This window comes from Cyclopterus lumpus, chromosome 6 (genome assembly GCF_009769545.1).
Source record: "Cyclopterus lumpus isolate fCycLum1 chromosome 6, fCycLum1.pri, whole genome shotgun sequence".
Taxonomy (NCBI): Eukaryota; Metazoa; Chordata; class Actinopteri; order Perciformes; family Cyclopteridae; genus Cyclopterus; species Cyclopterus lumpus.
The window spans coordinates 5,415,800-5,443,366 of NC_046971.1; the positions used below are offsets into that span (position 1 = coordinate 5,415,800).

Below are 27,567 nucleotides of genomic sequence, written 5' to 3' on the forward strand. Positions count from 1 at the left end.
CAAATGGCTATTAAATGCTTGCAGTGGCAGATATAGTAGAAACATACATCCACTCACTCACCCACACGCATATCCACTTGCATTAATTGAGCAATGTAAAGACTATAAATAAGGAAACAAAAAATTAAAATTAAAAAAATTAAAATTAATATATATATATATATATATATATATATATATATATATATACACACATACACATACATAAAAAAAATTAAAAATAGAAAAATTGTAGAAAATAGTAGTGCTGCATGCTGCTAACATGTGCTACCAATAAGGCTAGTTAAAACCGGGCACTGGTGCGTTGTTGGGGTGAATTAAACAATGGTGGCGATATCTAGTTGGGTAGACCTGACGTGCTCTAAGAAGGGATCCCAGACCTTACAAAACTTAGCAGAGGTGCCTCGTAAAGAGTACTTAATTTTTTCTAGATTGATAAAACGAAGGGCATCTCTAAGCCATTGAGAGTGGGAGTTCTTCCAATGTAGCAAGATAACACGCCTCGCTAAAAGTGACAGAAAGGCCACAAGTTCACGGGAAGTAAGATGGTAGTGAGTTCCCAGAAGGTAGGACACCAAACAGGGCAACTAATGGTGAGGGACAGATATTGGTAGAAGTGACGGCTGAGAGAGTGTCAAAGACACCCTTCCAGAACGGCGCAAGTACAGGACAATCCCAGAACATGTGGCCAAGACTGGCCGGTCCTAAATGGCACCAGTCTGCACCTGGAAATATACAAGCCAGTTTGCTCTTGGACCTATGAACCCTGTGCACTACTTTACATTGTAAGGTTCCATGCCGGGCGCAGGCAGAGGATGAGTGGAACCATTTCAAAGCGTTCTCCCACACCTCCGGGTCTATCTCTATATTAAGAACAGCCGACCATGCAGTACGCAAGGCATCAGAGGTTGAGGATTGGGGCTCAAGAAGAGTCCTTGATATGGTACCTTTCCGGTATGGGTTAATTTTGAGGATGGTGTCTATAAGTGTGGGAGATGGTATGGTGGGAAAATTGGGAAAGCGGTTACGTACAAAATCTCTAATTTGCAAATACCTGAAAAAGTGGGTTGAAGGCAAGTTATAAGCCTGTGCTAACTGACCAAAAGAAGCAAATTTACCATCAATGTAAAGATGGTTAAAGGATAAAATTCCTTTGTCTCTCCAGATTAAGAAAGCATTATCCATAATGGATGGAGTGAACAGGGGGTTAGAGTAAACAGGAGCCAGACCAGGTGTAGATTGCAATGTAGTTTAAATTGTTTTTCACAACAACACTGTCTGAATGCACATATGACGGAATAGTTGATGTATGATGACCCACATGAGGCCTCCTCAACCTGTAGCCAGGGTGGGGGTTGGTCATTAGTGCAACAGCAGTGTAACAAGGCTCTAATGTTTGTTGCCCAGTAATAGAGTAAGAAGTTGGGTAGGGCTAGACCACCCGGCTCCTTAGGTTTTTGTAAAGTGCCTTTTTAAATTCTAGGGGGCTTCTTGTTCCATAAGAATTGGGAGATTGTGTGTTCAAGTGAGCAAAAGAAAAGTTTAGTAAGGAAAATAGGTATACATTGGAAGAGATATAGAATTTTCGGGAGCACACTCATTTTAACACAATTTATCCACCCTGCAAGAGAGACCACCGCTGAAGATCCTGAGTCAGCCTCGCCAGAAGAGGGGAGAAATTAAATGTATATAAGTCTGAGTATTTTTTGGTTATACAGACACCTAAGTACTTAAAATGTTCAAGAGATGTTTTGAAAGGTAAGTAAGACAATGGATATGCCATGGCTGCAGCATTGATCCACTTTTTTGAAAATGTAGTTTGTAGCCTGAAATTTGACCAAACTCCTCCAGTAAGTTTAAGACAAGAGGGAAAGCTCTGTCTAAGTCAGAGACAAAGAGTAAGAGGTCATCCGCATACAGGGACACTTTATGTTCGACGCCACCCCTTGAAATACCTGGAATCTGACTTGACCTTAGGGCCACCGCCAGTGGTTCAATGGCAATGGCGAACAAGAGTGGAGAGAGTGGACACCCCTGACGGGTCCCACGCTTGAGGGGGAAATAGTCAGAATAATCATTGTTTGTGCGAACACAAGCTTGGGGGGACGTATACAAAAGCCTAATCCATGATATGAAGGTATTACCAAAGCCAAAACGTTTTAACAAAGAGAACAGGTAGGACCATTCTACACGGTCAAATGCCTTCTCTGCATCCATGGAGATAACCACCTCAGGGGTGTCGGAGGGTGTCGGTGCATAAACAATATCAAATAAACGTCTAACATTATGAAAAGAGTGCCGGTCTTTAACAAACCCTGTTTGGTCAGTACCTACAATAGTTGGTAGTACAGTCTCCAAACGCCTGGCCAGCATTTTCAATGGAGGGAATCTCCAAAGAGTTAAAAAAAACGCCATATTGTTTCTCATTAGCCACACATTCAGAGGTGTATAATTTGGCATAGAAGTCTCTGAAATGGGTGTTAATTACCTGTGGGTCAATAGTTGTCCCATCGATAGAGCTGATCTGAGTTATATGTTGTGATGAAGATGCTTGTCGGAGTTGGTGTGCAAGCAGTTTACTAGGTTTGTCTCCAAACAAATATTTATGACGTGATTTTAACAGTGACTCTGCAGCTTCGTTGGAAGCCAGGAGATCAAATTCGGCCTTTTTCATAAGTAATTCTTTTGAGAGATCTGCATTGGGTGAGTCCACACATTTAGACTGAAGTTCTGATATATCTCTAGCAAGTCTAGCACTTTTCTCTGAGGTGATCTTTCTCTGATAAGCTGAGTAAGATATTATCTCTCCTCTCAGGTAAGCTCTGCATGCCTCCCAGATGACTGCTGCCGATGTATCTGGGTTAACATTGGAGATAAGAACCGAGCCAACGCCCCCCCCCCCCCCCGGTGGCTCCAGCGTGACTAATGCTGCACATCCACACGAGGCGACTGGTCGACATTCGGGGCTTTCATTCTGTCGTGGTGGCTATTAAATTCAGGGGGGGGGGGGGGGGGGGGGGGGGGGGGGGGGTGGCAGTGGGAGACTTTTTATTTTATTTTTTTTACTAACAGAAGTGAGAAAACGAGGAAACTTGTCCTGGTGCGACCTTTCCCCTCGGGGGGGGGGGGGGGGGGGGGGGGGGGTGGGGGGGGGGGGGGGCCCCGTCATGCGGAGGCGACGTTATTGGACCGAAACAGACACAGAAGCGCTGTGGTCAGTTCATCCGTTCATGACCTCTTTCGCTTCACTAGTCTTTTTCGAGCCCGTTTGCCCGACGCCCCCCCCCCCCCCCGTTTCACCAACAAGGTGGTCAAAACAAGAGACGAGAACGTCCAAGCGGAAACGGGAGGAATCAGGCGTCCCAGGGTGAAGACGCACCGCCTGACCAATCATCTGAAAGCCGGTCTGAAGTATGATCCGTGCACGTGATGCAGGTTGTGGACAGGCGGCAGGCAGGTGGTGTAAAAGCCAGAGGAAATGAGAAAATGGAAGTCTAAGCTACGGTACAAACATGTCTCGAGATGATTCAATCTTTCATGAAAGAAAATTAGTTTAAATCCAAAAAGCCTGAGGCCTCACTCCGCGTAGTAAATAATAATTACGGGTGATTCGCTCACCAACCGTTGTTTCCTGCTCAGCCTGCAGTAGCTTAGCGTAGCTTAAACCACACCGTGTGTTCCACAACCCGGAGGAGAATAATGCAAACGGGAAGTTAGATGCCAAGAGAACCACGGGATGCTTGTTTCCCCCCTTTAATGCACCCGATTTGTACTTTCTCCTGGCTAGATATTAGATGCTGTGCATCTTTTTTTACACTACAAGTATTTAAACTTTCCTTTTGTTGTTGCTTGTTTTACTCTCTCTTTCTTTCTTCCTTTCTGAGCTCAGGGTGTATTTTTCTCCCCTTTTTTATTTGTCTTTTCTTTGCCAAAAAGCTTGATGAGAAAAGAGAAATGGGGCTGAAATGAACCCATTCACACTGATTGTGCACAGCGACTGTTTTCCATTTACTTAGAAATATAGGTTTTTGACTTTTTCTGTCTTCAGCTTTTGTTTCATTCAAACCGTTTCTGTGCCGCTCGGGTGCTAAATTAGTGTGTTTTCAGGCAAATCTTTCAACTGGAAAAAGCAGCATCGGGGAACTCATTCAAGATACTGTTCCCCCCGGAGCAGGTGCACGACAACATGATCCATGTGTGTGTGTGTGTGTGTGTGTGTGTGTGTGTGTGTGTGTGTGTGTGTGATCCGTGTTGCCGCGGCCCCGCCCGCCCGCCTGCCTTTGGCGTGGACAGCAGTCTTGAATATGGCGTGAAAGTGGCACGACATCCCAACAAAAAAAAAAAATCTGTCTCTGTCCTTCACGGCTGCCAGGGATTAAAAGGTCGTCCTTTTCAACACTCAGAACCAACGCGGCGGCGCGGCGACTGTTCCCATTCCTCAACGACCAAAAGGGCCGCAGGGACGAGTCCACGGCGCCGGGCCCCGTGCTTTTTGACCCGGCACCTCCCCCCCCCCCCCGAAAGAATGAGTTTCCTCCCGAGTGCACCACAATGCTCCGGGGAAGCAAGGGCCAGGGCGCGCGCCCGCTGTGATGTTAATTTAATGACAACATGCCGTTCAGATGGCAGGTCCACACAGATGAATAAAAAAGGGCTTGTTGTGTTTATGCTCCATTTTGCCCGGTGAAGGGGCCCCTCTAGCCTCTTCTGGGCCCCCGAACAGTGGAGCCTCTGTGAGTACAGTGGAGCACAACTTCCTAAAAGACTAAACAACAGTGTCCCTCCTCGTCCCCCCACTTGGTGTCCCGCTGTAGCTTTAGAGACACTTACGGAGAAAAAAAAGTCCCATTGAGTTTCAAAATAAGACTTAAGACTAATTAGTGCATTCCAGTTTTAAACAACTTTAAAGGCTTCGGTCACCCCTCCTATTGATGATGATAACATTAATATGCACCACGGTTAATCGCTGATATGTGGGAACGCCGCAAGCACGTTTAAAAAAAAACAAAAAAAACAAACACAGGTCAGCCGGAGAGCAAGAAACACAAGAAACCCGATTATCAGGCATGTTTTAAACAAACAAAACGAGTCGAAACTCAAGTAAAAACAACCACCATCACAGTTCACAGAAACACTCCTTGATTAAAACGCTAAGCTACCGTGCAAAGTTGAGACTTCCTCTGAATATTAGCAGCATAAACATAGACAAATGTTGCAATAACTGGGTCAAGTTCAGCGTTATCTGACAGAAATCATGGCCAAAAACCTACGGAAATAAGACCAAAGTTGTAATAACGCCAACATGCTGATGTTTAGCCCAATAATTATACCACGATCTCCATATTAGTTTAGCTTGTTGCTGGCATTAAACGTAACGTACGGGTCGAGGCTGATGGGAATGACATATTTTTGCAGATGTCTGGTCATAAACTGAAGTTTTTGGAGAAGCAGTCGTGTTTGTGGAAAGGGAATTGCCCGAGTTGGTTGGATTCATCCTCTGGGGATCATGAATGTTGATAGAATTTCATCGCAATTGATGAAATAGTTGAGATATTTGAGTCTGATCTTCTAAAATATCTGCCTCTGTTTGAACACATATTTCTAAGATCTACACGTTAACAATTACAAGTATCAAAACTCTTTGTGCATAACTTATTAGCATGTATTACGTCAGACTCAATGCCTCTAGGAAATGAGCATTTATTATTGGTTCGCCACCATTTAGAGCTAAATTATTATGAAATTGAAACGTCAAATCAGGTCTCTCGCCACCTGACAACCCCAAAATCAGTTTTTTCACCAATTGCTTATAACCAATCTACACATTTAAGAATGAATACCATTATTAAAAGAGGTATGAAACAGTAATAAACCCATAAGTCAGAGCATACGAGCCCTTTATCAACGTTGCATTATTAGAAAGCGTTACTAAGCGCAGAATAACCCTCCACTCTGGTGGAGAAGGCGTAACACGCAGCACATTAACGTACATGTGTTGCATATAAACACCGAGGGACAACTTCAGCCAAGTGTGTGTGTGTGTGTGTGTGTGTGTGTACCCAGCATGCTTTGTGCCTCTGAAGTCCTTAAAGACTTTCATCTTGTGATATATTTAGTCACGCTTAGGTCTCCAATGCTTTCTCAGGAGGCGACACACATACACACAAACACACACACACACACACACACACACACACACACACACAGAGAGTAATTCAATTTGGCACCTCTGGTCAAATGTCTGAGTGAGGAAGAGGAAGAACATTTACATTTAAGGCACCTGGGTAACATTTGAGTGTATTACATGGCGAATTATAATAGATTGAGCATGTTGAACTATGACATTCACATATTTTTAGATTACCACTGACCATCTGTGGTAAATATTCTAGACGCAAGCTCCACCTCTTTCTGTGGTTTTTAGTTGTTTCAGCAGAATGACGACAAACCTGCAGAAACTCGCCATAAATAGTTAATTCGCTCACATTTCGTTGCCTTTACTTTTTGTCACGCACAGGTGGGGGGGGGGGGCATTCAGGGACAATCTACCATTTCAGAGTTGCAGCCTTTTTCCAAGTCTGCATCATCTTGTCACACATTGTTTGTCTCACAATCGCCGTGCAAAGACTTTTTGAATCGAGGATCGTGGAGCAGATTTCTTTTTTACCCCACCACAGATATCCGGGGGATTCAAACTACCGTCATGTTACAAGTCTTCATTTATTTATTTATTTTTTTTAAAAGGCTCGCCCCAAAAAAAATCTCAAGATCTAGGGGCGGTCTCCAGAGATATGTGACCACGCAGTCATGTCGGCCTTTATGTGCTCGATACAATACAATGGACACGATGCGAGTTGAATACGAACACCAGCACGCTTAACGTTGCGTCCACATGTCAACACGCTGATGTTCAGCAGGTATCATGTCTACCATGTTCACCTCAGGCTACAGCCACACTAATGCAGTTTAAAAGACATTTGTTAAGACATTTAAAAAAAGGTGAACCCCTATGGTGGTTGCCAGAGGGAGAGCCAGAGGAATCTCCTAAAAGTAATTGTGATTCGCCCTCTCGGGAACCTTGAATGCATGTGTGCAGAATGTCCCGGCAATCCATCCAATAGTTGTCAGGACATTTCAGTCTGGACCAAAGTGGTGGACCGACTGATAACTAACACTGCAGCCTTATTAATAAAGATGTAAGAACACCAGATATCCATCCGGATCGCGGTGGACTGGGATAAGTGACGTTCCTATGTTTCACAACTGTAAAATTGGCATTTTAAAAAGGTTAAAACAGTCGGTGGAGAGTTTTTTTTTCTTTTTCTGGTCTGTTTCAAGTTGCTGAAACTGAGCACGTAAACTCGCCTGCTCGGGCACAGCAGCTTGCAGCGGTGACGTCAAAGGGTGCCAGACGTCACTAATCATTTTATAAAGGGGGGGAGGGGGGGGGAGGCAGAGACACCGTACGGAACAGAAGAGCCTCTCAGACAGACCAGGAAACGGCCTCTGGATGCAGAGAAATCACCTGAGAAGTGGTGAGACGGATGAGCGGTGAAAAAAAAGAAAGAAGAAAAGATGAGAGTGCTTTGTGTTATTTATAGCTGCTCCAATTCATGCTTCTTATTCTTCTAATGTGCCCCCGGGCTTCGAACCTTATAACCCACTCCAAAAATACATCATTTTTGGATGATCCTGCCCTTATTTAGCGGCGCTATTTTCAGTCTCGACTGAGAAAACCTGCCGTCATCCAAAAAAAGGCTGGCCGAGATTGTCCACGAGGAGTTCAGGACAACCACTCAGATGTTGTATTCCTCTTGGAAGCTTTTGAAATACAGCCAACACTGTAGATGTATATATATGTATTAATAAAACTGCATCCCCACACACGAGGAAGAAGAACAGAACTCTACGCTCCCTCTCAGTGAGTTGATTGCTCTGCATTGTGGGTGCCAAGGCCTCCAAGGCCTCCAAGGCCGGAGGGACAATACCAGCTCTGTAGTCGTGACAATAGCTCCACTCTCCGAGTCAGAAGTTGCGGAAGTGCCGTCATTAGTCGGTTGAAAGCTGTTGAAAAGTTCAGGAGTGTGCACTCCAAGGAAGAAATCACGCAGAAGAGCTTTTGGGGTGGGGGGGGGGGGACCTCCCCCCTCAGCCGGTGCTGCCTTTGAGGAACTCATTGTTAGCGCTGCCAGTGGGAGGCATGGAGGGCTCTGCTGGCATGTGTCGGCCTCACTCCTCGTCAGGGCCTCAGCACCATGACGGCCAAGTGGGTAAAGGGTGTGTGTGTGTGTGTGAATGTTTTGTTAAGGGGCTGAAAGCTGCAGGTACTGTAAGGGAGGTGACGTTTGGGGAGATGTTCAGCCTCTCTGCTCTCACTGTACAATGCGGGGGTGGGGGGGGGGGACCACCCATGGAGGCCGGTTTTTCCCAGCAGATCTGAATCTCACACAAGAAGCTGCCAAGAGCCGTCGGTCCCGTCTGTCTCGTCTCTCAGGTCGCCCCATAACAAATGAGAGAAATTAAAATATTCATTGTTGTGGTTTGAGAATGAGGAGAAAGAGGACGGTTTGTTTTACACACTACGTTACGATCGTTTTTTAAAGCGTTTATAGTTTCATCGGCTCTTCAGAGCCCGTTCTCTCACACGGATCTTCAAAAAGGAAAGAAGTGAGCTGATGACAATAATTTGGCTCTACATTTGCAATATGAATGCTTTTGGTAAAAGTTAGCATGATATTGCAAATCTTTTTGATAAAATTATTAGCAGAATCAAATAAAATTCATGTATCATATATATATCATGTATGTTTACAATGCAAGGGGCTCTTTTTGTTGGATGGAGGACTCCCTCTGCAGGATCCTAAAGGGAATACACCATCTGATGGAGGTTTTCACCAGACTAGAACTAGTGGCTCTGTACTGTAATTATTAATTTTTTTGTCTTCACAGATTTCTGTAAAATAAATAATTGTTCAACAATTAGAATGGAAAACCAGTGTGGACAATATGGACTAGAATTATAATCACATTTGTCAGTACTACCAATCAATCAATAAATATAAATAAAAATATATATATAAAAATCTGAATTATGTAATTAATGTGAACTGGATCATGAAGCAGCAGAAAATGGACGGATGAATGAATCCATTTAATAAAATCAATTCAATTTCGAGGTCCAGTGTGTAGGAATTGGCACCATCTAGTGGTGAGTTTGCAGATGGCAACCGCGGTTTGTCCGCTCTGGGCTGCCGTAGAAAACACAGCGGTGGACTCTGACCTCACTGAAACGCTACAGTAGAATATCTGAACCTCCTTCTGCGCGCAGAAATACTCCATCTTAGTTTACAGTCCGAAAAATAAATTACTTAATAACAGTATTGCAGGCAAGAGAAAAAAATTAGAATATTAGAATAAATACACTGGCTGGTTTTAGTGTACTTTAACTGGTAGTTCAAAGTCAACTATTGTGTTTTATACACTTTCAGTACATACTGTAATTAATCTACTTATTTAAACTGATGTGCATGAGGCCCGTTTGCTGTTAAGTACCAGGAAGTAACATTTAAATACTGAATTTAGAAGAAAAACTGTAATCTGTGTATATTTAATGTGTTTGATAAAAAGGTAACCCCCCCCCCCCCCCAGTTCACTGAAACACAAATGCAGACAAATAAATAAATTTAAAAAAAACAATCAACAACTCCACAAAAGGCTCCGTAGGCTACAAATGTCGTTTTTTATTATTACTTTAAATAATGTCTAAATAAAGGGACTAAAGACATGCTCGTGTGACTTCCTCCATTATCAAAAATATGTGTGTGGGGGGGGGGGGGAAGGGGGGCAGCAGAAATCTATCCAGAGAGGGACGCGTTGTGGAGTCTATTCATCTGAAGACAAATTAAATAAAAGTTCCAGCATCCCCCTGGACGGTGTCGGGTGACAAAAAAAAGGGGGCTGGGGGGGGCAGTGATTCTCTTCTTTGTTTTCTTTTTCCAAACCAACCAAATCAGAAGAAAAAAACAGAAGTCATTTCCTCATATATATATATATATATATAAAAAACTGAAAGACCTGGATACATTTCTACTTTTCCACGTTGTTTTTTTTTTTTTTTTTTTTTTTTTTTTACTACAGAAATTAAAAAAGTAAAGACATAAAAAAAAGGAAGACACAAGGGCAGGGGAAGAAAAAAATAAATAAAAACTGCTATTTTTTTTGTTATTATTAGAATCAACTCCCTTTGGTAAAAACTGTAATAAATGGTCTTGCATTTGTCTTTTTCATATACATACTAACTTTAGCCATTTATCACTAAAGTCCACAGTAAGCTTGGAAAGTATTACTAGCACGACAACACGGATCTGTCATAAAAAGTCTGAGACTATGTACAGTGTATTTACAACGTGAACGGCATGTGGACGTGTGTGTGTGTGTGTGTGTGTGTGTACAAGCTGGTGTATTGGCAGAGGATACTTAAAAAAAAAAAAGGTTGACTTCCAGGGCGGCGAGGATCATTTGTGTTAATAGAACTATATATATATATATATATATATATATATATATATATACACACACACACACACACACACAACACATACACTGGAATACATGTCAGTATCTGACATTCACAAGCTATACAATTTTACAGTCTGAGACCAATTCAGTGTTGTGTGGCAATCATTTTTTCAGTTGTCGTTTTACATGAATTCAACAGCACTGTTTGGGGGCTCAGGCACAGTTTCTAATAATGCTGCCGTGTGTCTCTGAAGAGGAAGTGTGTGACCCCCCCCCCACCCCACCCCCCCGCTCCGTCTTGTGATAGGTACATAATTGTGATTTGACCGTAAACGCAGGAATGTCAGAACAAGATCTCTCAGACTTTTGTGTTGTGCTCACGTCCAAACCTTCAAAACTGGGAAACAAAAAATATATATATTTTGTGAAAAGTTTGTTTTTACTCTTTTCTAAATAAGTGCACTTGTCCACCACATTGTTTTTTTTGTTTTTTCTCCCCACGGATACTGTAGAATAACAACGATCATTAAAGAAAAAAAAAAGAAATCCCTGTGTGATTGATTCACCTCGATGGAGCTCTCTCACTCTTGGTTCGTTTGAGGAAAATAAAAAATAAATCGAAAACCGAAGCTCAGTTGTGAGAAAAAAAAAAAAAGCACCACTCTATCTCTCTCTCTCAAAAAAAAAAAGGGGGGGTGGGGGGGGCTCAGTGACGTGAGAAGTGGCTCCGAGTGCCGGTAAGAGCTCAGGTTTGCGACCGGGTCGTGACGATTCCTATGTTTTGGCACCGAAGGCCCTGCAGAAGAAAAAAAACTGGGCCCAGCTAAAAACGCTGGTAAAAAAAAAAATCTGTAATCCTGCCGCCCCGGGGTGCAACACACACACACACACACACACACACACACACACACACACACACACACACACACGGTAGCTAGCTTAGTTGTGCTCCCATGTCGACCTTAAAAAAACACACACATTAATAAGCCCTCGTCCATACCTCTGCTCCTGACCTGTTTGACCCAACGCCCCCCCAAGAAATCAGTCTCTCTCTCTCTCCGGTTTCCCCCTTGGCTACGGCGCCTTGCCGGGCGGCGGGCCGTACTTGACGCGGTACTTGTTGATGTTCACGAAGTGAAGGATCTCCGGCTGCCGGCTGGTGGTGCAGGGCAGCAGGCCTTCGCGCGCGCTGCCCATCAGCCACTTGGTGGTCTCGCCGCTCATGTCGCGGGTCACGTGCTCCTTGGCCCACGTGTCCACCCAGGCCTGGAAGCGCTTGTGCAGCCGCGTGCTCACCCGCTCGTGTGACTGGGGGGGGGGAGGGGGGAGGGGGGGGAGTAAAAGAATCGTTAACACAACGTAGTGAATCCTCAGTGTAGCCCAGACAATCATGATACACAGTGCGTTAAGTGCCTTTTATGAGGCTACTCGCCCTATAACAGTCTTCATATTGGCCGAGTTTGTGCTACTTTAAGAGGAATAGTTTCACATTGTAGCGAAACCGTAGCGTTTTGCCAAAATAAATGATAAAAAGATGGACTTTGGCTACATATTTAGACAGCGGTATCGATATTGTCATCTGAAGTGTTTCCCAGTTTGTGAAACTACTCCTTTAACTTAAGTTTGAACAAGCAACTGAAAACAGGAATGCTGTCTGAAGGTTTTTTTCTTCTTTTTTTTTTTTACAAGTCAATAAAATAAATTGTTATTGTAGCTATTTTATGGTGCCGTTAAGATTGCTTTTGGAAAGCTGATTGTTGTTTTTTTAACACAATGAAATGTGTTTTCTATTTAAAAAGGCTAAACGCCAACAAATACAGGATTGAAGGAGAATATTTGGTTTGGAAATGATTACATTTATCCATCTCAATACATTAGTGACTTTACATTGGAAATGTTTGGAGTTCACGGAGGTTTTGCATATCTTTGCGGTCATTAGATTCTGAGCCACAACACCCTCATCGCTCCCCTCCAGAAAAGGGAGTGAAGTCCAAAACATTCGGCAGAACAACCCGAGGAAGTCATTGGGAGGTGGTGACGTTGACGGTGAATACCTGGTGGGCTCGCTGCAGGGCGGTGCGTCTGTACATGTAATCCTCGGACTTAAAGACGTACACCATCTTGTAGGAGTTGAGTTTGAACATGCACTCCATTTTCTCCTTCTCCAGGGATTTCTTGCCTCCCTCGCAGGCCTCTTTGTCCAGCTGCTCGCGGCCCTTCTGGTACTTCCTGATCCGTCTCAGATTCCTGGTGTTTTTTTTTTTTTTTTTAAACGAGCGCAGAGACAAAAACAGTGATGAGCGGGACTTAGTGAGCGGGGCCCGGCCGGAATGTGTCAGAACCCCTCAAAAAAAAAAAAAAAAAAAATCGATTGAGAGTTCATTTAAAATCAAGATGGACTCGTGTTTTCGAACTTTTGCATTTGTACTTTGATAAAAAAGGAAAAGGGGGGGTGGGGGGGGGAGGTAGCAAGACACTGATGTTATGCAGTAAAATAAAAAGTCCTTACCATTAACATCACCCTATTTTTTCTGCGTCAAAAGACATAAAACTGCATTCACAATTCAAAAATAATATTGGCAAATTTGAGAAAATCTAAACGGGGCCCCCACCTGATGCGACGACTCACCTGGGAAGAAAAACGGGCTTCTGAGCGAGGTGCTCCCTCAACTCAGGTGTGGTGGAATCCGGGTTTAAGTAGCGGCCGACGTAATCGGACCAACGCTGCGAAACGAAAAGGACAAGTAGGACGCGGAATTTAAGACGCGAGTCCGGCACATAAACACTACTACTAACACCAGTATTACCAAAACGTTGGCAATAGGTCCTTACTGGTTTTTCCACTCCAGCTGGAAAAGTAGACCCTCTTACTAGACAAAATGTAAAAACAACTTTTATTTGCATTTATTCACTGGATATTTAGTTTCCTCACTTAATATGAAGATAATACTCAAATATAATACTCACTGTGACACAAGCAGCCAAATGAGAATCATTCACTGCCACTAAGCACCAATGTGTGAATTCAAGACTAGTCAAAAGCCCCCAAAAAAACAATCATGGCCCCTCCCAAGTTCCTTCTAATTGTGTCAGTTTGCCAGCCGTCAGACTATATTTTTTTTGCCTTACTGGTTTGTAAAAAGGAAAAAATAAAAAATGAAACACCTTAAAAGCGACAGTCTTTGATGGGATTTATCAGTTTCGTACCTCGGCCTCCATCGGCTCGTCAGAGTTCTCCTCCTCCGTGTCGAGCAGCTCCACCGAGAGCTGCACCTGCGACCGGTTCCTCGAAAACATCACCTGAGAAAGTGACAAGAGACGAAACGAGTGTGAAGCTAACGGGAAAAAAATCTTTTTTTTGAGGAGGTGCAAACCAGCATATTATGGCTCAATTCCACGGCATGGGTCGACTTGACTTTAACTCCCTTTTGGTCCTTTTCTATACTTCTTATAATATAAGGGATAATAAAAACCCTCAGGGTGGTTTCTTAGCTGATTTCCATCGCGACGATATGACCAATCAGGGGTCTGCAGAGTTTTAAGTCAACCTTCTAATAACATGGCACCTCGACTGAGGGAGTGAAAAGAAAAAAACCAGTACCAAGTTCTGCATCAGTTCTGCTGATGCGAAACCGAAAAAGAGCGAGTTGAGTGGAACCGTATCCTGCAGTGGAAATGCAACGTTAGGTTGAAATTCAGTGGTTCCTAATTTCTTTATTTAAGTGTTTAATAAATGCAAAAAAAAACAAACAACAAAAACTCTTTTTTTTTTTGCTCTCACTCCACTTTTCCGTCTGTTCTTTTCAAACAACATTTCCATCTCTGGATTAATTAAAGCAAACACTTTCTGCAGCCTTGTGGAAAAATTAATAATTAAAAGAACTTCTCCTCAGATGAACTTTAATTGAACCGATTTCCATATTTAAAAAAAATATATATAATAAATAAAAATATTCTGGACGATGTTTCATCACCTGTAATCCAATTGCATCTCCCCCTCCCCCCTTTATGCATTTACCTTGAAGCAGTTCTCGTCAGACATGAGCTGCTCGCCCTTCCGCTGGTACTGGGCCTCCGCAGAGCTCCTCGAGGACTGCGTGGAGGTGGTTCCCCCGCTGGCGCCGTTTGCGCTCTCCGCGAGGTAGAGGTCCGTTACCTGGACGCAGATCTCGTCGCTCACGATGTGCTGGAGCTGGACGGGAGAGAAGGAGTCGTGTTTTAAAAAGAGGGAAACAAAACTCAAAGTGTAAGAACACCGACCAGAGAACAAAACGGGCGCTTGCCTGCCGCACGATGCTCTGGATGAGCTTGTCCATGGTGAAGGCGATGTACGCGCGGATGGTGAACATTTCCCTCAGCGAGTCTTCGTACTGAGAAGCCTCCATGTTCCCATCCAGCAAATTACGAACCATCTCCAAGAAGGCCGAGTAGTAATCCTCCACCTCGATGTCCACTAGAGAGAAGCAAGAAAGATAAATAAAATCAGACGGCTGCGTTTGAAGTTCAATTTTCTGGTTCAATATTCAATAGTCAGCTTCAATGGATCTCGTGTTCCCCTTCTCTCGTTGTGTCCGTTGTTTGCACTAATCCTATAAATATTGTTCGTTGTGTTAAGAAGAGCAGGATCGTGGCCCAGGAGTCGAGAGAGAATGTTTGCTCCGTCCTCAATGGGAAAGCAGAAAAAAACAAAACAATGCAGTCTGGTTTATATTAAAAAGGGGGATCAGTTGTTGGAGATAACGACCGTAGCGGTGTCCCCTTGCTCTCGGAAAAATAATGACACGATACATCAATGTCTCTTTCTAGAAATCATGACCGTGGCTACTTAAGATAATCCAGTATAACCGGTGGAGTTTGGTAGAAAGAAAAAAGTCCCTACGTGAAACTGCTCACACGGTCTGTGGATTATCTCGAGTAGCCGGGTCATGATTAGTGGAAAGAGACCACAAGCCGAGCCTCCAAGACATCTCTACAGCAGAAACCTCAGAACACCAACATCATCTAGATTGATAAACAGCACTACAGGTAGAAATGACCCGATGTATTCTGGATTCTAGGGCGAACTGTCCCTTTAAGAAGGTGAAACATGCGAGGGGCCGTCTGCTGCTACTACTCACTGGGCTCCTTCAGCCTCAGCTGGACGGCCGGATTGTCGTTCTTCTCCTTCTTCAGCCCCAGGACCTCCCGCTCCCAGTCGCGCTCCCTGACCTCCTCCTCGATCTGCCGCTCCGCCTGCCCGTAGAGCCGCAGCAGGCGCGAGCACAGCGTCTGGTGCAGCCGCAGGAAGATGTACCAGTTGTTGTTGACGTAGAACAGGTTGTAGGCGTCGTCGGAGCCGCGCGGCTTCTGCGCCGCCGTGCTGCCGAACAGCAGCTTGGACTTGGAGGGGCTCCCGCCGCCGGGGACGCCGTTGTGCTTTTTGGAGGCGCCTTCCTCCAGATCCATCTCGTCCTCCTCTTCCTCCTCCTCCTCCTCCTCTTCCTCCTCCTCCTCCACGTCGGAGAGCTCGCCGCGCTGGGAGAACAGCATGTCGGGGATGAAGTGGTAGACGATCTGCTTGATCTTGTACTTGTCCTCCTTCTGAATGCCGGTCTGCCGCTTGACGTGGTGGATGATGAGCGCCGCCGCGTCCTCCAGGATCTGGCTGTCCTCGTACGCCAGCGTCAGCTGGGGTCCCGTGGGCGGGGTGGCGTTCTCCTCGGACGCCTGCTCCTGGCGCTTGAAAAAAAAGGAAGAACAAATCTACGTCAGCTTTTTTATTTTTGGATGTACAGAATATCTGATTTGTTTTTTCTTTGCGCGATGCCGACCTCGAGACGCGCGTGGTTCTACAACCTGTTCGTAGATACAGTTTCCCGTAATTATGTTAATAAAAAGAATCATCATATAAGCTAAACGCCAACACGGGCTGTTAATTCAGATCCCATAATTTGTGCCCGGTGCGGCACCGAGGCACAGGAGAGGGAAGCCTACCTCGTCGTAAATGCTTTCGATTTCATTCAGCAGGGACTTGGAACGAAGCACTTTGGTGTCATTCTGTTTGAAGTTGATGCCTTGATGGTCCAGAGACTTCAGGTAATACTTCTCGTTCTGCTCCCTCCAGATCTTGTTGAAGCCTCGTTGGGCCTCCCGCCACTCGTCCTCCTTGGTCTTTAACCTGGTCGGAAAAAGAGAAGGCGAATATTCTTATTGCAAATCGGCTCATTAAAAGTACATTTAAAAAAAGAAAAGATTCTTTCGACTCCTCCCTCCCCCCCCCACCTCTTTAACACGATGGGGACAGAAACAGCGGGGTTCTTCTTGAGGCCGTCGATGATGTCGGGCGCCTTGTCTCCGTATATCCTCTGGATGGCCTTGCGGTGCACGACCTCCGAGGAGCCGCCCAGCGTGCTGTCCAGGCGGAACTTGGCCTGCTCCTCCGCCGACATGCGGGACAACTTCCGCTGCACCGTCTCCAGGACTCTGATGGTCGCCAGGTTGGTCTCCAGTACCACGTCCAACTGCGGGGCGAGAAAACAGGGCGCTCTTAATATCCATTTACTTGTTATCATACTGTAGAGGCCCACTTCTGATTGTTGTAACGATTCCCAAATAAATAAGTAAAACTTTACGAGAAAAAAATGTTAGCAAAACATTAACCGGGGCTGTAAATGTGTGCAATGCCACCGTGAGCTGTAATGACCACATTAAAACATTCTGCTTGGCCTCACCCACCACTACCTGCCATTATGCTTAAATATGTCATGCATGCATATAAATATGTAATGTATTCAGGGTCATATTTCCTCACAACGCACTTTGGAGCATTAACTAGTGCATACTTCTCTGGCTTCAGAGTTAATTCTAAGGTTATGCCGGCCGTTTGAATCTGTGAAGTGGTGCAAATGTAAACGAGCACACCGCTCAGCTGTGACTTCATTCAGAACACATGTTCATAGCTGGAGGGTGGCCATCGATAGTTAAAAAAAAAAAACGTTTCTTTGACAATAGGTGGTCTGTGGGTGAAAATACTTTTTGAGCCACAGGGGATTTTCAATTGTAACTGGTCAAATGTAACACTCGTGTGATTTCTTGATCACATTTAGACATATAAATATATAGCTTTATGCATTATTAAAAAAGAAAAAGAAAATATATATTCTTAATTAAATCAAACCATTTGACAGTACCTCCTCAGTCCACTAGATGGCACTCAGCGGCCCCACCGGTTGAGAGCCTGATCACTACGGTTTGCCACTTTAGTAATTTAAAGTAAAAATGCAACAGCTGGTTTTCACCCCCCGTGCTGCTCACCTCAAAGCGCTCGTCCTCACATCTGTAGATATGCTCCTCGTACTGCGTCTTCTTGGAGCTGACAAACGTGGAGTCCTCAGACCAGGAGGGGAAGGAGACCCAGGTGTCATTTAAGACCTGGACACGGCACAAACAAAACACGGCGTCATCGTTTCAATTCTGTCCACATTAACATGCGAGATAATTCATCTCGCAATTAAGAAAACTGTCCATCGGGTTAAAAATAAATAAATATTTATGTTACCTCTTTACAAAGTGGAGTTCTGCCGGTGCACTTGGGCTGTTGGTAGCTTTTGGGCAGCGCTCTGTAACTGGAACCGAGTCTCTTACAGGAAGCATAATCAATCTCCATGGCGATGCCCTCGGTGGCCCGCTCCTTAGGGTACGTTTCGATGTGGGACATCTCCCGATATCCCAGGAAGTTTTTAAACCAGTTGAACAGCTCTGGGAATTTTCTGTATAAAACATAATTAAAAGTGGAAAAAACATAATTATGATATTCACAGTGAACCGTTTAAAAAAAAAAAAAAGAAAAAGAAAAAAGAAAAGGAGGATTCTTTCCAGCTGAGATGACTGCGTACTCACCCTAAAAAGGGCAGCACCAGCTGCACTAGTTCAGCCCTGGAGATCACCTCCTGATTGAAGATGACCAGACACCGCAAGAAGTTGTCGTAGGCCTCCGCACTTCGCAAGGCTTTGCGCACCTGAAGTGAAAAATAAAAACAGAAAGTACATAAAATAACTAAAATAACAGAAAACAAAACTCAGCAGTAGATTTTCAGAAGGTTACAAGTTGAAACTGCATTAGATAACCATTAATAGATATGATAAGACAAATCAATATGAAACAGTATTACTTTCCGAGGTTAATTATTGCTGTGTGACTTAGTGATGGCTTCCTTCCTTCACATCCTGTGTCATATCCTTTCTTTTAATTAACGTTTGCTTTCACATAAACACAAAAGATAAAAACACAGCACAAAATAAAAACTCACCTTCTCAAAGAACAGAGACTCGGTTCCGACTCCATGCTTGTTGGCCTCCGCCACCGAGGGATCTTTCAAATTCAGCAACTTGGGCTTCTTCTGTAGCGTTACCGGAAAAAAAAAAAGCAACAAGAAGACGCCGGTTCAGTCATTAAAATATATATTTTTTTTTTAATTTTTAAAAATCGGACAGGAGTCGGCTATAGCTTGGATGCATGCGCGTACCTTGACAGGGGGCGTGGTCCCCGGAGTTGGATGACGGCGGATCTGCAAGCCGTTCTGATTGGGCCTCTGTTTGTTGTTGAGCTGCAGCTTCTTGGCAGTGCCGCCGTGGTCGTTCCGTACAGACTCTGCCTTCTCAGCTGTGGTCTTACTTAGCAGCTGTGAAGAAGAAGAAAAAAAAACAACACTGATTAAGACGAGGGTTCGTGAATACGCTCCGCTGGACTCTGGATCTCCAGAACTACAGATACAGAGGGATTATTCCAGCAGAGCGGGCGCTTAGTTTAGAAACGAGGTTGAATCCAGAATGTTTAACTGGTAGGAAGTCTCTAAATAAGAGAAACAGCCCTAAAAGTAACATCTGCACTACAGTGCAGACATGCGTCTCTGCTCACCACCGAACTGTTGGCATCGGGGAGAAACTGCCCAAACTCAGAGAGCAGGTCCTCCTGGTTCTTGAAGAGTCTCGCCACCTGAGCGTACACCTCCTGCTCCGTCAGAGCCGGTGTGTAGTTCCCGCCGGCCTCCTTAGCGTTACGTTGCTCCTTCTGTGGTGGAATAAAGTGAAGAGTGAAACTGAGTAACATGAAAGGGTACAAAGGCCTCGCGTCTAATCTGAGAAATGCACGTGCAGATTTTCTTATTATTTATTGAATACGGTTTTTGAGACTAGGGTCCAACTTGTCCAAACGAAGCTAAAGTCGTTATGCTCACTTTGGACGAGTGACTGAAACGGCAACATTTGACGTTTCATAAGTGAAAACGGTTTCACTGCAAAACGCACGGTCAAGCGGTTCCTTCCTTAAACAGGAAGTACACACACGACACGTTATTTGTGCACCGCACATTAGGGCTGCACTCGTGTTTTTCACGTCACAGAAAGACAAACATATTGCGAGGAGAGTTTATGAATACATACTTTGCAAACATTGTGTTTTTGTTGCTCAAAATGAGCCTGTTTGTGTCTCCTTGGACTGAAACGCAGAGTTCAGCCGAATCCTGTGGCTCCTCCCTAAACGTGACGACATTGATAAGACCCGGAGGTCTGCTCGATTCTCTGTCAACAACACATTTAGGGCTGACGAATCGTAACGTTAAAATCACATGAGCCAGCAGGGTCACTGCTATGTACCGACACTTCCTCACAGACAACGGAAGAATAAGACATTTTTAAGCCGTAAAAAGTACTTTGCTTTCAGCAGCAGGCCACTGACCTGGTACGTGTGGAGTATCTCCAGGAAAGCTTTGTAGATGTCGGGCTGGCCCTGGAAGCGGTTCTTGATCTTGTTGACGTAGTTGATGGCGTGGTTGAACTCCACGGGCTGGTTGTTCTGCATGGGCGGCCCGGTGGGGGTCCCGCTGAGAGGCAGGTGGAGCTGCATGGGCGGGGAGCGAGGAGAGGTGTACGCGGGGATGGACGGATTGCTCTGACTGCTCGGTGTCGACGCCGGGGGCTGAAGAGGCTGGGAAAGGCCACAAAGGGAAAAGTTTTAGGGAGGTATTAAACCAGATTCTGGACCGCAAAATAAATAAATAAATATCTTTTTTTGTTACTTGAATTACTCACCTTGCTCATCTTGGCAGGGGTGGGCTGCATCAGAAGGGGCGGGGCGGCGGCGGCGGCGGTCGCAGCAGACGGGAGCTGGGGCGGATGTTGGGTGGCTGCTCCTATTATGGGGATGTTCTGGACTGAGATACCGTGCGGGGTGATGTGGTGGATCTGACCGGGCGTGGTCACGTTGACCAGGTCAGCGTGCTGGACCTCGATCTTGTAGCCGGGCGGCAGGAAGGTGTTGAAGCCCATGATGAGGTCGGGGTGACCTTTGAAGAGCTGTGACACTCTGCTGATGACCCCGGGGGTGTCGATACTGGAGGGGGAACAAACAAAAATAAACCGGATGAATTCAAATGTACCCCGACTGTCATCCTGCCAATCCCTCGGAACTGAAACTGATTTATAAGTCAAGTGAAGAATAATTGTTTCTAGATTCTGTTATCCACTTCTTTTAATAAATAAAACTGGGTAGGACTGACTATGGAACCTCTAGATGTAAATATTGGAACACTTAATAATGCTATTAGCTGCTTAACACCAAACGCTGTCTGAGGAAAGCTGTGTTAGTGGAACGGTTAGTGGAGTGGTGCTTTAATTAGGTACAATTATTGTCATCAGCTCTTTCTGTATTATGTTTCTACTTGAAGAATAAATCAACTCACTTGTCTCTTGGTTGTATCTCTACAACAACGTTCTGGTTTAAAATAAATCGGCTTCTGCAAGTTGCAGACAAGCAAGTTATTATCATTTGTATTATTAATAATATTATTGTTAGTACTGAATTGTGCATTTTAGTTACCAAGACATTGTTGATCAAGGTAGGACTGAACGAGTAATAACGTAGTAATAACCAATAATGTTTGAACACCAAGTTGACTGACTTTGTGTGTGCATCGTAAAAAACACAGAATCTTTTATGTAAAATCAAACAGTGTCCTCACCTTTGAGACTTGAACTCTTTCATTATGTCCAGGAAGTCATTGTAGACCTGAGGCTGGTTGCCGAACTGCAGTTTCACTTGATCCAAGTAAGACAGAGCATCTTCTACCTTTGGGGACAGAGAAGAGGAAGAAGTTCATCCACCGGACGACAGCAGTGTCCCGATTCCGAAATTACACATTTACACAGAAAAAGAAAAGTAAATACACTAGTAAATAATTTACCCAAAGATTTAAAGAAGTATCTTAAAAGGTGCTCAAACTTCCTCCCACGTGTTAAAAATACACAAATGTCCTGAAAACATTGAATAACGTCTGTATGTTTATTTTCACTGGTGTGAACATTTGAAGGTTTTCGCGACGACTGTAAGAATCTGTCAAAAAATATTAAAAAACGGGCCGACTGACCTTGAGCCTCTGGAACTGCTGGCCCTGGGCGGAGGCTTGGGGAGCAGCCGTATGGCTGTGCCCTGACATCACTGAGGGCCCATGGGACTGGACTGCGGGGCTGTGGTGGTGGGACCCGCTGTGGACGGCCGGGTTCGGTGTGTGCCCATGCCCGCCAGTGTTCTGGGCCACAGTGGCGACCTGGGAAAGCAGAGACACCTATGACACCGAAGGCAAGTAGTTAACTTTAGTATATCTGGTATAAAAACGTTGACAATCAATAAAATCACCACATAAAATAAGTATGTACAGCAATTCATCTACATAAAAAGCGGGACATGCATTATAGAAAAGAAGAAGAAGAAAAAAAACAGAGCTTCAGTTTATGACTGGCAACACAAACAGGGTTTAAATAACAGCAACGGGTGACTTAAAACGACCTAGTTTTAAATCTAAAAGTCAGTGAGCTTCAATCTAATCTGCAGTTGGCAAGCAAGAGTGTACCTGGTATCCCTGGGGGACGGAGTACTGGACACCTGCTGTGGGCTGCATGTTGTCAGACAAGGCCTCATACACCGCCGGGGCCGGGGCCGGAGCCGGAGCCAGGACGCGGTGCTGGAAGGCCTCCGGGTTGCCAGCGAGGCGCCGCTGCTGGGACGCAAAAATCGTTTCCTGATCCTCCAGTCGCCGCTTCATTATGAACTCATTCTCGTAAGAGCTGAGAGACCTGCGAATAAACAAGCGCACGGAGCCAATTTTCACACTGGTTATTGGAAACAATTAAAATCGACCTCTTGGTTTCATTCAAGACTTTGCCGAGGAGCACGTGGCAGTAATTCAACTGCAAATTTATGGATGCGCGCCGTGCCAGCGAGCCACTTCTGTTGTTTTGCTCGGGAACGTTTTTTAAAATTATATATCTGACAATAAAACCAACGATACACTCAATGCTTTTAGTGGCACAAAGACACCTGAGGGTTTACAGAGGTCAACTACATGGGAGCGCATTGATTCATTGACTCACGCATGTCAGCTTTAGTTTGTTGTAGTTTTTTAACCTTTTTTTTCTTCCCGGGGGAATGAGGTCAATGTCCCGCTGACAAAAGATTAAGTTTGCGTTTGTATGACAACACTCGCAGAAGTCCTGAAACTGTCTGGCAACGCCGAACCTAGAACTGTATACGCAGGAGATGTGTAATCAGATAAACGTTTTAAAAAATATACGTTAAAAACAGAGCAGCTACGCCACCAAAGGGGCTGCTGCAGACGATGGTGGAGCAACAGTATGCAGAACAAGGACACTTTGTGTGGGAATGAGCCGATTGGAGGGAGGCGTTAAGAGGAACAGGAAGCGGTTAGAGAGGGGGGGAGAGACCCTGGAAACAACAATATACAGATGATTTTTCTCATTTAATTAACTGTCTCTTGTTTTGTGCATGTTTGTGTAAATAAAAGGCTGACTTAAAGATTGTGGCATTATTATGGCTTGTTATAAATAACCGTTTCATTATCTGAAGACTTGTGTTTGTGTGAATCAAATCTCAAAGCTTTAGAACTACACAACTTGCACAAAAAAAAACACCAAAAAAACCCTGAATATCTTACAAACAGCTTTAGGTTTTATAAATGAGAAAGAATAAGTGTGTTGCGTAACATAAATATATATTTTTTTAAAAACGCTTTAAATTTCAACCCCCCTAGGAAACGCTTTTCCTTGTCAACGAAAGTTCACGCGCTCATTCAACTTGCATCGAAGGCTTTTCATTGGCTGCGGAGAACTGCGAGTTTTTAGAGACGGTCTACGTCACCGATGCAACAAACAGGTGCTGAGGAAGCGCCGGAGTCAGTCTGCCATTCACAACTTCCTCGAGACCGCAACAACTTCGCGAGCATCTGAATTAATGACGTATATAAAAAAACGACCGCGGAAGAATGGATTACGTTTCGAGCCGAAGTGACACAATGGCTGTCTTCTCAGTGAAGTGTAGCTGCTCGCCATCATATATATATATATATATATATATATATATATATATATACACACATCTCTATATATCTATACACAATTTAAAAAAGTATTTATAGAAACCCTCCACTTCACGTTTGTGTCATAACGTTTATAGGTCACGGTACGGACAAATACAGCCTTGTCCGTTAGCTAACCGTTAGTTCACCATCCCCTTTACGGCCTGGCAACACAAGCACCGACCTCGAGTTACAGCGCGCCCGCCATTTAGAGCGTGGCGCGAGGGGGGGGAGAGAGAGAGAGAGAGAGAGAGGAGGTGCCGCAAAATCACACTCCCATTTCAGGCACGTAAGCATGAAAATTAGTTGACTTTCAAGCCGCCATACAGCCTAAATGTACACGAAATAATTGTATTTATAATATTTACAGCGATAAGTCGTTCATGTCGAGAAGGGGGGGGGCGGTGAGCCGCCAGTTAGCTGCTAGCTAATGTAAACAACATGAGTAGTCCGGGGCGAAGCACATGCAGCTAAACGTTAGCGGGGTGTAGGTTCACTGAAACAGGCGAGCTGAAGCGAGCGTTGAGATATCGATTTGTAAGGTTAAACTCGCATCGGGTCTGGCTACGAAGTGAGTGACAGCCAGGGAGACGCCGATGTTCTCTGCGTGGTGGACTTCACACGTCTGCTCGCGGTCGGTATGTAGCTGCTTTAGCTCGCTGAATGAATTCAGCTGAACTCACCCGTCTCCCAAGTAGCAACGCTGAAGATCCCAAATTGGAAAAATCCGATATTCGGGGGGGAGACGCCAAAGTGACGTGTGTGCCCAAAAAGCAACTTATCGGCGGCGCGCGGTTTTATTAAAAATAAACAATTTCTAGCGGCTGTGCTGCAAAGTGAAAATATCCCCGAAAGAGGAAAACAATCTCCGTTCGGTTAGCTCTGGATAGGGGGGCGTGGTTTTTCAGATGTAACCCCGCCCCCCCGGGCAGGCGCCATTGGTCAGTTCGTTCAGCGGCATCCGCGGAAGGGCGGGGCGACGAACCCCGGGTTGTGAGTTTGAACTGTCAATCAAGAATGTTTCTCTCTCCGCCACCATGCACGCCCATTTTGGATTTGAAGCGCGACAATACCAGCGGTGTGAACAGTCCCGTCTGTGTCATGTGTGGACAGTATAACATTTTACGTAAGTGTAAGTGTTATCTGTGGAAAGTATAACATTTAAGGCAACTGGAAGGCAATGTGAACGCGTCTTTAAATTAGACTTTGTTGGGTTTTTTTTCTATTTAAAAAAAGTATTTGCACTGCACGGCTATTCTTTCTCTTACTCAAGTCTCCCTGCGTTAATAGCATACTAATAGATATAATTCTCTTTTTTTTTAAATGTACATTCAATAATGAATGCTAAATAAATACTGTCCACTTGCATTATAAATTGATTTTTTAAATAAAATATATTTATTACATTTTAATATGTGTATTTTTTTTAATTATGTTCTTGGCCTTATTATTATTATTTTCTTGGTCTATTTTTTTGTGTGGGGGGGGGGGTCTTTAAAACTCTTTGGGACACCACATTATTACCTTGTGGTACCTTGATAATCCAGCCCCGGTGTATATTACATACCAGTTTGTATATATAGATTCACTATATAGTTACCTGTACCAATACGACATAATACAGTATCTACTTGACTTACACTAACCATGCAGACCCCATCAAACTACCGGGCACTCTGAGCGGATCTATTTCAATTTCATCAGACAACTCGGGAGATCCATCTCCAACGAGCTACTTCCTGGAGTTTGGCTGAACACGTGACTTTTGTAGGCGGGAGTCTGCTTCTTTTTTTTTGGGGGGGGGGGGGGGGGGGGGGGGGGTTGCACTCGTGTCCCGCCTCCCGCGTGGGACACTCCAGCCAATCGTCGCAGCACGACCGTCATTACAAATCCCCCCAAAAAGGTGGAACTTCCAAAATAAACCATCGCCCACGACAGGCGGAGCTGCAACACCAGCCCGGGATCCCTCATTCCAGTCCGGGCGGAGGACTCAGCAGCGCCCGTGGGCTGCGGCCCACACACACACACACACACACACACACACACTCTCTCTCTCTAGCCTGGGTTTCGCTACACAATTCCGTGCCTCTCTGCAAAAAACAACAACAACATGCACCAGACCGACCGGAAAACCAAATTCCAATGGTTTGAACGCACAATATTTTATTCCCCCCCCCCAGCATTTTTTTTTTTTTTTTAAGTATGTTTTCAAGTGTTGTGCAAAAGCACGCGAACCAACGCACTGCGGGCAGTGGAGCACCGAGCTCCACGGTGAGGAAGACCAGCCCCCCCACACACACCCCTCGCTCGACGTGTGTATTTACAGGCAAACAAAAGGCACTCAAATGCATCATCTGGGGGGAAATCACGCTTCGCCAGTGGACGCCGGTGGGCTCCGTGGAAGCAGGGCCCCGAAAGGCGGCCGACCCTCCGCCCCCCCTCCACCTCCACCCCGGGGAGAGCCGATCCGCTTGCCCTTACCAAACAATGCCAAAGTCAAACGGAACGGGAACTACGGCGTCGGTCGGCTGCGTGGAAACATCGGCGCGGCGGAGCCACGCCATTCCCCCCGCTCGCTCCGCACTCCCAAAACACACGCACACACGCGCGCGCACAGCCCCATTTTTGTCCTTCTTCTCCCCTACTCTCTCTCTCTCTCCTGCAGAGGGGACGACCTCGCGCTCTCACGGATCCTATTCTTTGTTTACTTCGATAGTCGGGGAGTAACATGTCTCTACCACCACAACAACAACAACAACACCCCCCCCCCCCCACACACCTCCTCCTCCTCACGATCCTTTCGCGTTACATGCTCATAACAACGCTGCAGACGAGATGTTTCCACTTCCACGCACAGCCTCACATTATCACCACGCAGCGCGCGGAGGGACATTGTTTACCAGCCGACAACAAAATGACGTCCTGCAGATTTTTGGGCCATGTAATCGCGTTGTGTATTATTTTTTTTTTTGGGGGGGGGGGCTATGCTGCCATAGTCGACCATAAAAAATTAAAAAAGAAGCCCCCCCCTCCTTTTTACAATTAATTTAAGGACACAAACGCACGCGGGGCCCGCACCCGCTTCGACACGAACATCGTTCACTTTTGTTTACATCCGCGACACCGTAAATATGATTTAGTTTAACCAGCTGTTACATACCCGGGGAAGGAAAAAAAAAAGAGAGGACTCCTTACTCCGGATTCGTGTTTGTAACCAAAGAGTTGGAGACGCCCCCCTCCGCCTGGCATTGGCGCACGCTCCCGTGCGCGTCACTTTATTTTGAATATCGCCCGCTAAAAAGCGCGAGAGAGAGACGACACAGTGTCTTCCAGACTCCACATCTGCGCGAGGATGTAATCGAGTACATTTACTCCACGCGCGTGCTGCAGTGCTCGCGCTTTACTCCACTTTACTTTATGTAGTTATCTATTCTATGATCTCCTGTGCAGAATCTGAATTTAATGCACAAAAAAAAAAAAAAAGATGCACTGTTATGGAGGCTTCACTTAAATGTGCCTCACTCTCCATCAAGCTACGTCATTAAAATGCTGCCAACGTGTTAATGATCAGTAATAATACAATGAGATCTATACAAACATATTATATATATTTAGAATATTTAGAAAATAGACTTGGAAGTAG

At 45.0% G+C, this 27,567-nt stretch overlaps 1 protein-coding gene across 8 annotated transcripts; it reads right to left on the reverse strand.

Annotated features, from left to right (window-relative positions):
- Positions 1 to 10,128: 10,128 nt before the first annotated feature.
- sin3aa (SIN3 transcription regulator family member Aa) lies at positions 10,129 to 27,155 on the reverse strand. 8 transcript variants are annotated; one of them, XM_034534749.1, is made up of 23 exons: positions 24,608 to 24,828; positions 22,404 to 22,626; positions 21,921 to 22,118; positions 21,516 to 21,622; positions 21,237 to 21,290; positions 20,587 to 20,887; positions 20,234 to 20,482; positions 19,415 to 19,567; positions 19,023 to 19,178; positions 18,807 to 18,896; positions 18,397 to 18,515; positions 18,056 to 18,266; positions 17,812 to 17,928; positions 16,780 to 17,018; positions 16,492 to 16,675; positions 15,636 to 16,236; positions 14,802 to 14,971; positions 14,537 to 14,710; positions 13,726 to 13,818; positions 13,148 to 13,242; positions 13,028 to 13,049; positions 12,573 to 12,765; positions 11,718 to 11,826 (listed from the first exon to the last, which is right to left on the reverse strand). In XM_034534749.1, exons 2-22 carry the CDS (start codon positions 22,593 to 22,595, stop codon positions 12,622 to 12,624), a joined length of 3,669 nt encoding a protein of 1,222 aa, XP_034390640.1. In that variant the 5' UTR covers positions 22,596 to 22,626; positions 24,608 to 24,828; the 3' UTR covers positions 11,718 to 11,826; positions 12,573 to 12,621. The 8 variants fall into 8 exon arrangements, with proteins under 8 accessions (XP_034390634.1, XP_034390637.1, XP_034390636.1 ...); XM_034534743.1 differs by lacking the exons at positions 13,028 to 13,049; positions 24,608 to 24,828 and adding an exon at positions 27,085 to 27,155 and having other exon boundaries at positions 10,129 to 11,826; XM_034534746.1 differs by lacking the exon at positions 13,028 to 13,049 and having other exon boundaries at positions 10,129 to 11,826; positions 21,921 to 22,100.
- Between the last annotated feature and the right edge of the window lie 412 nt (positions 27,156 to 27,567).

Coding starts and splice junctions, on each gene's coding strand:
- sin3aa (XM_034534743.1), bottom strand. CDS start 22,595: ATGAAGCGGCGACTGGAGGATCAGGAAACGATTTTTGCGTCCCAGCAG. Junction 18,516..18,806: donor AGTCTCTGTTCTTTGAGAAG/GTGAGTTTTTAT, acceptor TTTTCACTTCAG/GTGCGCAAAGCCTTGCGAAG. Junction 18,267..18,396: donor CTGGTGCTGCCCTTTTTAGG/GTGAGTACGCAG, acceptor TGTTTTATACAG/AAAATTCCCAGAGCTGTTCA.